We start from the raw sequence: 16,308 nt of genomic DNA, 5'->3' as shown, positions 1-16,308 counted from the left end.
GCCCATTGCTTAACAAATTTTGAACCTGGACCATAGAGGTCAGCATGCACATGTAAAATGGCTGAATCTGACAATTTTCATAGACTGGCCAATTATCTAATATGTAATGGAGACGCACAACACAAAAGCATCAGGCATAAGAAGTTCCTTTTCCTTGTTCCCTTCTACTCATTGAAAACACAGGCTGAGCAGAGGGTGCATGTACTGTATATGGGAGAATCGGGGGGGGGGGGGGGGATAGATTTTGAGCTATATCTGAAATTTATGGGCAGCTTATGAGTATCAATATTTTTTTTAAGAAACAACAAGCAGAATTGTGAATGCAGCTCTGAAGTATAATGCAAACTGTAACTCTGCACCAGTACAAGATGCAGAGTAAATGTAACCTTTTATGTAGATTACATTTTAGAGATAGTGTTTTATGAGCTATACAATGACTATACATATTGGTGAACATAATGGCACTGTCGCACATAATAACACATTAAAAGCCGGCATGTGAAACATTCGGTTTGCAGTATTAATGTGTGGGACATGTTAATAGTGCTGATTGCTCTTTTTTTTTGTTAAATAATATATGCAGATTTTTATTGTGTTTTGCATGAATTTCTCACAGTACTAATTGAAATTAATCCTTGTTACGTCTGCATTGTGTTTGACTGTACAGGGTGCAAAAGACTTCCCAGTGCGCCGCGCAGTGAAGGATACATTGTCCAACCCACAGTCTCCACAACCATCTCCTTATAATTCTCCTAAACCACAACACAAAGGGGCACAGAGCTTCTTACCGCCAGGTTGGGAGATGAGAATAGCTCCAAATGGCAGGCCATTCTTTATTGACCATAATACCAAAACTACCACTTGGGTAAGCAACACTCTACTTTTATGTGAGCTCTATGGAGTAACTTCTAGTATATTATGTGTTCAGAGTCATGGAGATAGATACTTTGCATTAGGGCATTTGCCCAATGCCCTATTGTTAAGGTGGTGGGCCCTAGTAAACCCCTGATCCTTCTCCTGAATGGCCAAGAGGAATTAGATGGCTGCCTCCATGGCACATTGTATTGGATGTAGCCAGATGGACTCTTTGATGTAGCAATAGGTCCCTCAGCTGAGAGGATCACACCATTTGCATATGGTACACGCATTGTTTGCAGGCTCCCGATTGAGAATTTATGGGGCACTCTACATCCACTGGCTGACCTTCAAAAGAGCATCACATCCTAAAGTGGTCTATCATCCTTGCTGATTCCCTTTAAAAAAGGGGAGATCCATCTGTACAACATGTCTACATTTCCTCTTGGTGGCACATAGAAGACACCATTACAGGAAATCTGGGTTTCACTTAAAATTTGTTAAGCTTGCCATACACATTAGATGAACATCGGTTAAACCCTAGATTTCGGTGGAGCCGACCAACTACCCAGTGTGTATGAAGGTATCGTTAATCTTCCCTGATGATGGATGTCAGGAGGGAGGAAGAAGAGGCAGTCTTGTTGGATTTGAACAAACCTCATCCTTTGTGCTAACGGGAAATAAGCCGACACCAGAGGTGTCTAGCACCAGCCTGTTCTCCTCTGCCTATTGAGAACACATGCATACTCGGCCAAGAGTGCTTGTGTATGGGCGGCCATTAGCAACTAACTGTTGCCCAACAGCTACTTAGATGTTAGGACATCCTTACTGCGACCTTGCACTTTCTAAAAAGTGTAGGTCAAACAATCTTTTGGGCAACACCTATATTTCAGCCAAGCATGCATGTGTACTCAATGAGGAGAGGGGAGTAAGCCGATGCCAGACACTTCGGGTGGCAGCTCATTTTCTTTGAGAACATAAGGATTCATTGTTGAAATTCAACATACCTGATCCTACCTTCTCCTGATGGTAAAATGGCCACGGAGAAAGTTGGTACACCCCCATACGATAGGATAGCCGGCTGCTGTTGCCAAAATCATTGGGTTTGAGAGATTTTACTGTTATGTGCATGGACGTTACGTAGCAAATGACTTGTTTATTAACACGTGTCGGGCTATGCTTTATGATGTGTGACGTCTAGCTATAGCATCATCTGGTTTTGGAAAACAGTCATTGGCTACAATATGAAGTTGAAGAAATGTGTACTCCGCACACCTTGAATCCAATGTGGGTGCCCGTGAGAGTTGTAGAACAAATATAAGGTTAATCCACGGCACTCCAATTCTTGTGCAAAATTTTTATTTTATTTTATTTTGTTTACAGATTATCATTATATACATCCAGAGTGAATAATTAGTATATAGCCACATAAATTATAATTCCCGAACGTTTTGGTCTGGTGTGACCTTCCTCAGCGGGGTCTAAAGAAACATTCAGTCAGGTCCATAAATATTGGGACATCGACACAATTGTAACATTTTTGGCTCTATACACCACCACAATGGATTTGAAATAAAACGAACAGGATGTGCTTTAACTGCAGACTGTCAGCTTTAATTTGAGGGTATTTACATCCAAATCAGGTGAACGGTGTAGGAATTACAACAGTTTGCATATGTGCCTCCCACTTGTTAAGGAACCAAAAGTAATGGGACAATTGGCTTCTCAGCTGTCCCATGGCCAGTTCATTTCACGTGTGCTATTTGCATTTGGAATCTGTTTCTGTCAACTCTCAAGATGAGATCCAAAGAGCTGTCGCTATCCGTAAAGCAAGCCACCATTAGGCTGAAAAAAAACAAAACAAACCCATCAGAGAGATAGCAAAAACATTAGGCCTGGCCAAAACAACTGTTTGGAACATTCTTAAAAAGAAGGAACGCACCAGTGAGCTCAGCAACACCAAAAGACCCAGAAGACCACGGAAAACAACTGTGGTGGATGACCAAAGAATTCTTTCCCTGGTGAAGAAAACACCCTTCACAACAGTTGGCCAGATCAAGAACACTCTCCAGGAGGTAGGTGTATGTGTGTCAAAGTCAACAATAAAGAGAAGACTTCACCAGAGTGAATACAGAGGGTTCACCACAAGATGTAAACCATTGGTGAGCCTCAAAAACAGGAAGGCCAGATTAGAGTTTGCCAAACGACATCTAAAAAAGCCTTCACAGTTCTGGAACAACATCCTATGGACAGATGAGACCAAGATCAACTTGTACCAGAGTGATGGGAAGAAAAGAGTATGGAGAAGATAAGGAACTGCTCATGTTCCTAAGCACACCACCTCATCAGTGAAGCATGGTGGTGGTAGTGTCATGGCGTGGGTGTATGGCTGCCAATGGAACTGGTTCTCTTGTATTTATTGATGATGTGATTGCTGACAAAAGCAGCAGGATGAATTCTGAAGTGTTTCGGGCAATATTATCTGCTCATATTCAGCCAAATGCTTCAGAACTCATTGGACGGCGCTTCACAGTGCAGATGGACAATGACCCAAAGCATACTGCAAAAGCAACCAAAGAGTCTTTTAAGGGAAAGAAGTGGAATGTTATGCAATGGCCAAGTCAATCACCTGACCTGAATCCGATTGAGCATGCATTTCACTTGCTGAAGACAAAACTGAAGGGAAAATGCCCCAAGAACAAGCAGGAACTGAAGACAGTTGCAGTAGAGGCCTGGCAGAGCATCACCAGGGATGAAACCCAGCGTCTGGTGATGTCTATGCGTTCCAGACTTCAGGCTGTAATTGACTGCAAAGGATTTGCAACCAAGTATTAAAAAGTAAAAGTTTGATTTATGATTATTATTCTGTTCCATTACTTTTGGTCCCTTAACAAGTGGGAGGCACATATGCAAACTGCTGTAATTCCTACACCGTTCACCTGATTTGGGTGTAAATGCCCTCAAATTAAAGCTGACAGTCTGTAGTTAAAGCACATCTTGTTAGTTTCATTTCAAATCTATTGTGGTGGTGTATAGAGCCAACAATTTTAGAATTGTGTTGATTTCCCAATATTTATGGACCTGACTGTATAATATAGCTGTGGTCATAAAAAATTCTAGTATATACAATAATCTGATCAGGACAAGAGAAATGGAGGAAAAGGGGGAAAAAAGGAGAAAGAAGAGTGTCCCATCCGTGGATTGAAAAAAAGGGATCACAGAATGGTAAGTATGAAGCGAAACATGGTCATGAAAGTCAATTTCTATGGTGATACAGGACAGGGGGTAGGACCACAGTGAGTGCGCTAATGAGAGGAGCCTAGAGCTGGGAGCAGTAAGGGTTAATAGATAAACATAGAGTGATCAGAGTTCTAGAGAGAGCGCTCTGCAACAGATTAGGTTGTAATGACTGTATATAGAATTACCCTAGTGGCAGTGCGGTATGTGTGACGCTGGATGTGGCGTGCACGTGTGCCATTGTGCAATAAATACTATCGGCGGCTGAAAATACGTCAGGGCGCACGAAAATGACGTCAGTGCGTCCGAAGCCGTGCGTGTGGTGCGCGCATGCGCACTGGACTATAAGGTAGGGTATCGGCGGCTAGTGAGGAGCCGTCAGTGCGCAAAGAAAGACGTCAGTACGTCTGGAGCCGTGTGTTAAAAGGTAGCGTATGGGCAATTGGCGATCCTCAGAGTAAAAAAAGAGAAAAGACAGGTAGAACTAATAAGTGAAGGATATGTGTGTGGTGCATGTGCTGTTTGCGGACTACAGTATTAATAAGGGGGGATATCAGGTCAAAGGGTCAAGTTGGCGCATGCGCATAGAATATATGTAAATTCTGAGACCTCTGAGTGAGATGTCTGTAGAGTATCGAAATAAGATGGGTTACTCGATAATACAACAATGTCACATAATGTCAAATTGTAATGTAACATAATGTGACATAATAAAAAACAACATTATGTTGTAATGTAAAGTATCAAATAACACAGTACGATCTTGCCGATATACATAGGAATGACATCAAAAATCTGGGAAAATCTAATTCTATATACAGTCATTACATCCTAATCTGTTGCCGAGCGCTCTCTCTAGAACTCTGATCACTCTGTTTATCTATTAACCCTTACTGCTCCCAGCTCTAGGCTCCTCTCATTAGCGCACTCACTGTAGGTCCTACCCCCTGTCCTGTATCACCATAGAAATTGACTTTCATGACCATGTTTCGCTTCATACTTACCATTCTGTGATCCCTTTTTTTCAATCCACGGATGGGACACACTTTCTTTCTCCTTTTTTCCCCCTTTTCCTCTATTTCTCTTGTCCTGATCAGATTATTGTATATACTAGAATTTTTTTATGACCGCAGCTATATTATATGTTTCTTTAGACCCCACTGAGGAAGGTCACACCAGACCGAAACGTCCGGGAATTATGATTTATGTGGCTATATACTAATTATTCACTCAGGATGTATATAATGATAATCTGTAAACAAAATAATATGTAAAAAAAAAATTCCACAAGAATTGGAATGCCGTGGATTAACCTTATAATTGGCTACAGTATGGTCTCTTATCCATTGTGTTTAAAGAGAATGCATCGATTTCTAAAGCATGGTTTTACCAGGGTACTCACAGGTTTTGCAATTTTGTAATTACTCTGTTTTAGGCTCTGCTCACACTTACATAATGGTTTCTGGGATTGCTGTATTCTACTAAATATTGAGTTGGCAAACAGCAGCTGCGAGTAAAGAGGTGGAAAATGTTCTTAAAGGGAGTCTGTCAGCAGTTTTGAACATTTTAAACTACTGACAGCGCTATGTAGGGGCTTTGGAGAGCAGCAGAAACATACCTTTTGTGGTGCTTTGACTATCAGGAGTAATATTTGTAGAATATGAAGTTTTACTCTGCTAGATTCTGCTCCTGCAAGTGTCAAGGAGGTGGAGCTTGACTGTGAAGTGTCCTCTGTATTAAGCTGCTTCACAACCCCTTCCTCTGGGCTGAATGACAGCAGCAGTGGACTTCTAGATGGATGCTACAGCGGTCACTCAAAGCAGGGGGAGGAGCTTTGAAGCAGCTCAATGCAGAGAGCTCTTCACAGTGAAGCTCCGCCTCCTGAGCTCTTGCAGGAGCTGAATCTGGTGGAATAAAACTTGATAGTCACACTACTCCTGATAATAAAAGCTTTGTAAAAGGTGTATCTGTACTTCTGCCGCTACCTAGTGCTGTCAGCAGTTAAACATAGTCAGAACTGCTGAAACACTCTCTTTAAAAGTGTCTCCCTAACTAAAAAAAAATATATATAAATTACTAAATATACACATTTAAATCCCAAATTGCAGGACACTTATGCCTCACCCCTGTTCTTCCCAGGAACTCACACAGCACAACCTAGAATAGTCATTTTTTTTTCTATGCGGATTTGGAGCTCCGATAAGTTTTTAAGTACTAAATGGAAAATGTAACTTTTATATTTCTGGTATTGTATTTTTCTTTTCTTTTTTTAAAGCAGAATCCACTGCTCAAAGTTATTACAGTGACTTTTCACCATAGACGTACAGAACAAACTAAGCGCATCAATTTGTATAAAGCGTTTCATAATGCCAGCCTTTTTGTAAGAAGTTTAATCCTAAAAGTAGAGATGTGCTGCAGAGTCAGTTGTATGGATGCAGCAGGAGTATTGGTGCAGGACATGGAGTGAATGGTTGCTCACTAACCATAAACTGCTGAGCGGTTACCATGTGGCGGTTATTTTCTGCAGTACATTTCACTGATTGTCACAGCGTTGATTTTGAGGACTCTGTGCCTGTACCTACAGGCTATGACTTTATATAAACTTCCAGAACATCTTACAAATTGCAATGACTTCCATATTTCATCTAACTCGGTGATCTTCAACCTGCAAAACTACAACTCCCAGCATCCCGGGCATTCCATTCAGCATGTGAGAAATCAGCCCAAAGCTGTCCATTAGTTTTCAGCGAAGCATTCAAAGTGGAATTCGGTCTGAAATTTAGGAAAACGTAGTTTCGCAACAAATTCAAATTACTTCACGCTTCGTGGTAACAAATCAGTTTTTCCTAAAATGGCATCTGCACATTTTACAAAGTGATAGTAAGAATCTGGAACGCAAGATCACCCATAATGCCGTGCAGCCAGCCAATCTGCAGGTAGCCATCCCCTGTGATGTCATGGCCATATAAAAACCTTATCCCGCCTGGTCTCCACCATTGTCTTATGAGCTGAGCATAAGAAGAGATGTGGCAAGTGCTCAGGTGCTAGGGACAGTGTTGCTGAAAACGATAAATAGAAGAAAATTAGATAGGGAGAGTGCAGGGAGATTGCAGGGAGACTGCAGGGAGAGTGCAGGGAGACTTATTCTACGTCTGTTTTATTTATTCGTAAATTTACTTATTACTTCCTTTAATATTCTGTGTTTACTGTCAAATTACCTGGAGGAGATTGCAGGCCAGAACAGTAATAATGTGCATATTGTGCCCCAACCTAACCAGCCAAACCCCATACCAGCAACACCTCTGGTTAAAGGTGCTGCGCAGACATAAACAAGGAAGAAGGACTATACAATGCAGTCTTCATTATTAAATAAAGGCAGCAGCGGGCTAATCGGTAGCACAGATCTTCACTGCAGCATGGCCGCTCCGTGTAGTCATACCCTAAGGCAGAGTGGCCCGGGTGTACCTGATTTATAATGAATTTCAGAACTAATCGAATTTCTTGCCTAACTTTGGTGAAGTTGCTGAATCAAATTTTTCAAAACTTTGCTCATCTCGAATGTCCTATAGACATAACAGGGTGGCAACTACCTTCCTCAGCTCAATCATTACCAGCCATGGAGTGATCAGCAGCTGCCAGACACAACATGCAATGCTTATCCTGAGGGACACCATAGAATCCAACCTGTCTGATGACTGATTTAGAGGCGAAGTGTCCCATAGACATTAGGTTGTTAGTGGTCTCTTAGACGATCCTTCCATGACGTGTTCTCTAACTTTCTAATATGATGATTTTCAAGATCTCTGCTTGCTGGCAGTCAATGAGAGTGATCTAAGATTTTGCTGTGATTGTATCCAGCCCAGACAAATCCCAGGCTGTAGACGTCCCTGCTCTGATACATTGTATTTAGCTCATTGTCACATTCCTGTGTTGTTCTTCCTGGAATACATGATGCATGAATCAGATGAAATTTGGGAACAGTACAGGATGAGCAATGCAGAATAGGGAGTGCAGCTCTGGGGTATACTGCAGGATATGACTCAGGATCGGTACAGGATAAGTAATGTAATGTATGTACACAGTGACTAAGCCAGCAGAATAGTGAGTGCAGCTCTGGAGTATAATACAGGACGTAACGCAGGATCAGTACAGGATAAGTAATGTAATGTATGTACACAGTGACTCCACCAGCAGAATAGTGAGTGCAGCTCTGGAGTATAATACAGGATGTATCATACATACATATAGGATCACAACAATGATAATATTTTTCTAATGTTAAATGTCAAAGAATTACTTTACCCTATAAATCCTGTACTGACTCTTAAGTTACCGTGTTTATTTCACACTGTTCTCATTCAATGTTGCATTAACAATTCACATTACTCTAGCAGCTCCTGCTGGTTCAGTGTCTGTACAGAGTGTGTTATGCTTTTTTTCATCATGGGAATTGTTGTCAGGCTCTGAATATTCTGTGAAGTAAATACGAACAGCTGACCCAGAATGCTCTACGACACAGTGACCCACCGGTAGAGAGACCGGTTCTGTCTGCATACACGTTCACACACATAAACCATTCCTGTCTTCCAAATAAGAGGACTGTTCTTTGTAGTCTAACTTGTTTATTGGTAAAACAGGATTGTTTGATTGGCAAAATGATAAGAATACAAATAGCAAGTATAAGTATAGATAGCATGCACTATAACATTTGCATTAACACTGAAAGCACATGGTAAAATGGCTGCCTATACATAGGATTACATGTCTAGCTAACAGTAGTAACAACTTCCCTGAGTAACAATTACAACTAGCTGAACAGCTCTGCATAACATCATGTCCCTGAAACAAAGGTAGATCTCTCACCAGATATGCTTATACAAGGATGGTGGCGTTTAAGGAAGGAGACATTCAAAAGGACAGCTCTGCTGATGTGTCCCGGAGACTGGAGACTTCTCTTTCCCTGGATGCTTTTCACTTCCACAATTCAGTAGTCTTTGTAACAGAAAAACTAAGTGTAATACAACTTAGCACCACTAGATAGTGCTATAACCACACTAACCACTTGAGAAATACCAAGACTCTGGCAGAATGAACTAAAATAATTTTCTAACAGGGGTGCAAAAATTTTGACTTTGGACTATAGGGTCACTTTAATGTGCCCAGAAACATGTTGACAAAGGCTATATTTGCGCTGTATACTCTTATGGAATAAAGCAAATAAGGCTTCTTTCATATCTGCGCTTTCCCTTTCCGCTGTTGAGATCCGTCATAGGATCTCAATAGCGGGGTTAAACGCTTCCGTTTTGTCCCCATTCGTTGTCAACAGGGACAAAACTGAACGAAACGGAATGCACCAGAATGCCCTCCGTTCCGTTTGGTTGTGTCCCCACTGCGGACAGAATAACACTGCAAGCAGCATTTTTCTGTCCGTGATGTGTGGAGTAAGATGGAGCAGTCATGACTCACAATGTAAGTCAATGGGGACGGATCCGTTTTCTCTGACACGATAGAAAACAGATCCGTCCCTCATTGACTTTCAATGGAGTTCATAACAGATGCAGACGGTTGTATTATCATGACGGAAGCGTTTTTGCTGATCCATGACGGATCCAGCAAAAACACTGATGTGAAACATATACAAATGGCGATTACTGGGAATTTCTTTCTCCATAAACATGTAGCTTGGCCGAACCTCACAGAATAGTGAGTGCAGCTCTGAAGTATAATACATATAGATATACTGTATGAACTGTGAAATTATGAAGACACATTGTAATGAAAGCTTTTCTTTCCACCGTGGCAATAACGTCTTGTCGTTCTAATTATATATAATAGATGATTACTAGCTATTTAGATCTGTGTGATAACTAAACCTCTTCACTGTGTATATCCGTATAATTACTGTATATTAATCACATTTATGTATCTCACAGGAGGATCCGCGCTTGAAATTCCCTGTACACATGAGAACCAAAGCTTCTTTAAATCCCAACGATCTGGGACCTCTACCGGTGAGTATGTGACCGCGCTCTGTGATGTCATCTAGATTATCTTGCTACCAGTTACAACCAGAAAACGGTACACAGTCTTTTTTTTTCCAAATCCATTCTTTTTCTGATTCTAACATAAAAAAAAAAAAATTGTCCTATGTTCTGTACGCTGGGGGCGGCCATCTTACCTGAGCTGTTAACAGCATCTAGAGATAAGTTTTACACCTGCATGCACCATAGGAAACTAGTGTTTGGAGATGTTCTATGACTTCTGTGGGATCTGTGTGGAGGTCATTGTGCAGGGAGGGGGAGTAGATAAGCCGTGACATCACCTATTTTTAATGGTGGATCCTATGTTATTTACATGTAGGTGTTACCTGTCACTTTAATCCTCCTTGGTGATGATGATAATGAGATGACTATTGGCTCATTGGTCACAATTAGGCCACTTGCAGACAAGCGTTTGTCATGCTGCGAGTCTGCAGCGCAGCTTCCAGCCTGACCTCCCAGCCCTGCCTGGGGTTACCTAGCATTATATTGATTTATGATGCTATGTAACCCTTACAGTTCTGGAATGTATTGGATAACACTGGCAGCATTATGTCAGTGTTATCCAATACGTTCCAGAACTGTAAGGGTTACATAGCATCATAAATCAATATAATGCTGTGTGACTCCCGGCAGCGCTGGGGTTCAGGCCTGGAGCTGCGCTGCGGACTCGCAGCGTGACAAACGCTCGTCTGCAAGGGGTATTAGAGTTGAGTGAAGTGAGCTTTGGATACTTAATCCGAAGTCGCTTCGTTCAAAACTTCAGAATAAGGCCTCATGCACACGACCCTGCCATTTTTTGCGGATCCGCTTGCGGTCAGTGAAAGAGAGCACGCCTGCTACATTCAGATAGTCCTGCTCTGTGCTGAGAAGTGGATACATTTGTATCCAGTCTAGACAATGCTCTGTGAGCTAAACAGCCCGGACTCCAGACTGATACATTGTAACAAACCAGCACAGTTGTATCCGGTCTAGACAATGCTCTGTGAGCTAAACAGCCCAGACTCCAGACTGATACATTGTAACAAACTAGCACAGTTGTATCCAGTCTAGACAATGCTCTGTGAACTAAACAGCCCGGACTCCAGACTGATACATTGTAACAAACTAGTACAGTTGTATCCAGTCTAGACAACGCTCTGTGAACTAAACACATCAGCAGGAGCTGCACGAATCTCTCTGCTAGTTTGCTACAATGTATCAGTCTGGAGGCCAAGGGTTTAGCTGGCAGAGCATTGTCTAGACTGGATACAACTGTATCCACTTAGCAGGTCTAGCTATGGACAGGATTACTGCCCCTGAATGTAGACAATAGGGTTGTTATTCACTGACAGCAAAGTAATATCTTGAAAATTGTGATCACTGAACCTATAATTATCATGTGGGAAAGCTGATCAGCCACCACTGTGACCCTACCGGTGAATGGCTGTATATTTTCTGGTCATTTTTAATGCAATCGTTAGGAGTTGACATTTTTTGTTCAGTGAAGTGCAGTCATCAAAGCCTTGAACTTTATTTGCCATTATTTGTAATGAATCTTTGTCCCTTTCTTTCTCAGCCGGGTTGGGAGGAGAGGATACACTTAGACGGCAGAACCTTCTACATAGATCACAGTGAGTAATGTTTGGGCTGATGTGGACAATGTTTTGGGGCGAGCACAAAACGTTCAAGGGAAACATTCAAAATGGGAGAAAAGTCAAATGGGATCTACCGCGCACATACATGTTTATTGGGCACTGCTATACTTGAACAACATGATTGCCCAGCTTATAGTATGATGATGCAGAAGTAAACATCATGCGTATCACATTGACATCCGATCAACTGAGCTGCACCATGTCTGACAAACCCAGCTTTAGGCCTCATGCACACGACCGTTGTTGTGTTCCGTGTCCGTTGTTCCGTTTTCCGTGATTTTCTGCGGACCCATTGACTTTAAATGGGTCAGTTGAAAACTCGGATAATGCACCGTTTGTCATCCGCGTCCGTGATCCGTGTTTTCAGTCCGTCAAAAAAATATGACCTGTCCTATTTTTTCCACGGACAACGGTTCGCGGACCCATTCAAGTCAATGGGTCCGTGAAAAAACACGGATGCACACAAGATTGTCATCCGCGTCCGTGATCCGTGTCAGTTTTTTTCCTATCATTTGCAAGGCAAACTTGACTTAGATTTATTTTCACTTTCCTTTATGTCTGGTGATCCTCCAAAAATCAAGGAAGACACACGGAAACAAAAACGGAAACTGATCATGGAACAATGGAACCCCGTTTTGCGGACCGCGAAAAAATACTGTCGTGTGCATGAGGCCTTACTTGATATAATTGCACTACACCCAGCTGCTCCTGACTACCTCAGCCTAGCCGTGCCTGACAAACTGAGCATATTAGTATGCTGCACCGTGTCTGACAAAGCCGCTATTACAAATCCAGCCAAAGGCATCTGACAGACTGAGCTCTGGAACATATATAAGAACTGTATAGTACAGTTGAAGCAATCTTTATCTTGACACTTCAATTTACCTTTAGTGGCTTTTTTTGTGTCAATTTAAAATCTAATGCAACAGTGTATTACTGTCGAGCTTTAAAGGGAACCTGTCATCGGGATTTTGTGTATAGAGCTGAGGACATGGGTTGCTAGATGGCCTCTAGCACATCCGCAATACCCAGTCCCCATAGCTCTGTGTGCTTTTATTGTGTAAAAAAACCTGATTTGATACATATGCAAACTAACCTGAGCTGAGTCCTGTCCCCGAGAGGAGTCCTGTCCCCGAGTCGTCTCACGTACAGGACTCATCTCAGGTTAATTTGTATATGTATCAAATCGGGGTTTTTTACACAATAAAAGCACACAGAGCTATGGGGACTGGGTATTGCGGATGTGCTAGAGGCCATCTAGCAACCCATGTCCTCAGCTCTATACACAAAATCCCGATGACAGGTTCCCTTTAAGTTAAAGGGGTATTCCCATGTTGCATATCGATGGTAATATTGCTAGGATATGCCATCCCGGGCTGCTATCAGGGTAGTATTGACGGTACTGCAGTCAGGGGCCCAGCAGCTACTGTTCACTTCAGTGTAGTGATTATTCATGAAGCTGTGCTGGATATGGGTTGGGCCCTCTCCCAGCACATAGACTTTTACAAGTCTTTACGGAGATTTGTACTCCAGTCCTTTTGTATGGCAGACAAATGAGTTAGCATTACACTACAGACCTGCCCTGTTGGAAGGGTTCACGTTTTCTGTGCTTAAGGCCTCTTTCACATGACTCTTTTTTTTTTTTTTCGTTTACGGGCCGTTTTTTGCATTCCGTATACGGTCCTTATACGGAACCATTCATTTCAATGGTTCCGCAAAAAAAAAAACGGAATGTACTCCGTGTGCATTCCGTTTCTGTATTTCCGTTTTTCCGTTCCGTTGTAAGATAGAACATGTCATATTATTGCCCGCAAATCACGTTCCATGGCTCCATTCAAGTCAATGGGTCCGCAAAAAAAAACGCAACACATACGGTAATGCATCCATATGTCTTCCGTATCCGTTCCGTTTTTGCGGAACCATCCATTGAAAATGTTATCTCAGCCCAATTTGTTCTGTATAATTACTGTATACTGTATATGCCATACGGAAAAACAAAACGAAACGGAAACAAAAAAGGAACAACGGATCCGTGAAAAACGGACCGCAAATACTGAAAAAGCCATACGGTCGTGTGAAAGAGGCCTAAACAGCTATTTTCTTCACAAGCATAATATAAAATAAATAGTGTATTACTGAAAAAAAATGATGTGCCATTTACCAGTCACGATGAATAATATGTCCACTATATTGTACAGCTAAAAGCTTAAGATGATTACGTGGATGCCAAATACTCTCTTGTGATATTTCATACTAAGTATGTTCCAAAAATTATAATATTTTCTGCTTCATTTATTTTCTGTAGTAACAATAACTTTGCAGAAAATGATAAGGATTACTTTACAGATCTTGGTGGGATTTGAACCCCACACCACCTGTGCAGCAGACAGTAGCCTTACCCACTTCATGAATGTATTTTGTGCTGACCGCATCCATATGTCTGTTCTCTAGCCCCGCAAAAAATATAGAGCATGTCCTATTCTTGTCTGTTTTACAGACAAGAATAGGCATTGTTACAATGGATCTGCAAAAAAATGGATGCAGTACGGATGCCAAAAGGACATCATCCGTATTTTTTGCGGATCAGTGTTTTGCAGACAGTCGTCTGAATGTAGCCGTAAGGATAGGATTTTACCTGAATAACTAGTTACACACACTGTAGCTTTTTAAGCACAGAAAATCATGTCTTTCTAATAGAGCAGTTCTGTAGACTAGTGGTAAGTCTTTTGCTTGCTATACAGATAGTTTGCAGTTCAAATCCCCACCTAGGCCTGAGAAATGATTATATTGCTTAAAATTATGGCAGAAAAATTGAATTTCTACTTTCCAGCCTTTATGGTAAAAGTTACATTGTTCTGCAAATTTAATGTTACTAAAAATGGAGCAAAAATAATTACAATAAATGCATTTTTGTGACATACGGTACTTACTATTAAATATCACAAAACAGCATTTGGTGTTCCCTGTAATCGCCATAAGGCTACATGCACGTGACTGTCATCCGTATGCTGTCCTCATCCATATGTCTGATACGCAAATTATAGAACATACTTGGCTGCAAATTGAGGATTGAAGTCGCTGGGTCTAAAACAAAATGCGGGATGCACAAGGCTTATATCCATATTTTATGGATCTGCGTTTTTCAGATTGAAAACCGGGAATGGACATGTGCTGCGTGTGGCCTTATCTCTGCAATATAGTGACCACAGTATTCAGGGTGGTCAGTAAACAGCATAAATAAAAATGCTGCAATTTTTTTCCTTTCCGTTAACCCATAATAAAAGTTGATAGAAATGAAAATCTTACTGATGTGTACTGCAGAATGGCCTGATGCAAAAAAAATAAAAATGATGGCTATGAATGTGAGAAGTGCCAGAGGGTGGGAGGGGGCCACACAGTTTGCCTATAAGGGGCCCTAAAATTCCTGATGGAATTATATAGGTGCGAGACCCGCCTCTGGGACCCACTCCTATCTCCAGAATGTGGCCACTGAAGTAAAGGCGCAGCAGCCTCCCTCTGTTCACCGCTGCATGTTATGTAACAGTGCTGCCCAGACTATAATACATTTATTGCCACCTAGTGGCCGTGAGCAGTATTGCAGTCTTGTGTGTTTTTGGCTCGTTTGGGATTCCAGCCATAAGGAATCTCCCCGTACAGATGTCAGGATGTGAATGTGATCTTACTCTCTATTCAGGAAGTCAAGGTTTGATGTGTGGAGACAATGGTAACGGACGTTTAGTGCCCTCTTACGGTACTGTACTTTCCTACATACCATGCAGTGCTTGCATTTGACCTTCCCTGAAACTTTTCAGTTTGGGTTTGCAGAAGATTAACAAGTTTTGCGATTTCTTTTATTTAATTACAGATTGTATTGACTTATGATGTATGTTTGGTTTGCCGCACACAAGAGATATGGGAAAATAAGTCGAGCAGTGAGTTCTTATCACAAGGCCAATGCATTTGATGGGGGACACTCAAGAAGTCAGGCCTGCAGGGCAAGAAGCTGAAGCAAAGGGGCTGGACCTTTGCCAATCGGATATTGATAGGCCATCAGTAACAAGGTCCAGGATTAGAGAAACCTGTCTGCTTTCTTCCATAAACAGCGCCACACCTGCCAATGGGTCATGTCTGGTATTGCAGCTCACCTCCATCGAAGTGAGTCTTGCAGAACTTCAGTACTACGTTCAACCTATAAGTCTGGCACTGTTTTTGGAAGAGGGAATCTCTATTTTTCTCAATCTGATTCATTTCTTAAAGACGTATTTCCATCTGGACATTTATCTACAGTCCATCTACCTCAGGGACCTGCATCTCAAGAATGGGGACCCATCTTATGGGCGCAAATGCACAGCTCTCTCCATTTACTTCTGTGGGAGTTCTAGAAAAGCAGCCATGACATAGGGCCCCATTCTTGAGATAGGTGCTGGTCCCAGAGGTAGATCCACCTATGGTTGTGCCATAAATCCCCAGATGGGCATACCCCTTTAATATATAACTCCCCTACCAAGGTTCTTTCCCAATATTATTGGACTTGTTTTGTA

General features: G+C 41.8%; 1 protein-coding gene across 12 annotated transcripts in view; it reads left to right on the top strand.

Moving 5' to 3' along the window:
* Positions 1–16,308, top strand: part of NEDD4L (NEDD4 like E3 ubiquitin protein ligase) — a 358,039-nt gene that overhangs the window by 313,701 nt on the left and 28,030 nt on the right. For 6 of the 12 annotated variants that reach the window (XM_044276355.1, XM_044276360.1, XM_044276359.1 and 3 more), the window contains 4 exons: positions 668–865; positions 10,026–10,103; positions 11,689–11,743; positions 15,462–15,518. In XM_044276355.1, coding sequence (XP_044132290.1) covers positions 668–865; positions 10,026–10,103; positions 11,689–11,743; positions 15,462–15,518 — 388 coding nt within the window. The remainder of the gene's footprint in view (positions 1–667; positions 866–10,025; positions 10,104–11,688; positions 11,744–15,461; positions 15,519–16,308) is intronic. The other 6 variants (XM_044276357.1, XM_044276356.1, XM_044276351.1 and 3 more) reach the window with 2 other exon arrangements.

This window comes from Bufo gargarizans, chromosome 1, assembly GCF_014858855.1.
Source record: "Bufo gargarizans isolate SCDJY-AF-19 chromosome 1, ASM1485885v1, whole genome shotgun sequence".
NCBI lineage: Eukaryota > Metazoa > Chordata > Amphibia > Anura > Bufonidae > Bufo > Bufo gargarizans.
This window is presented reverse-complemented; position numbering and strand designations above follow the sequence as displayed.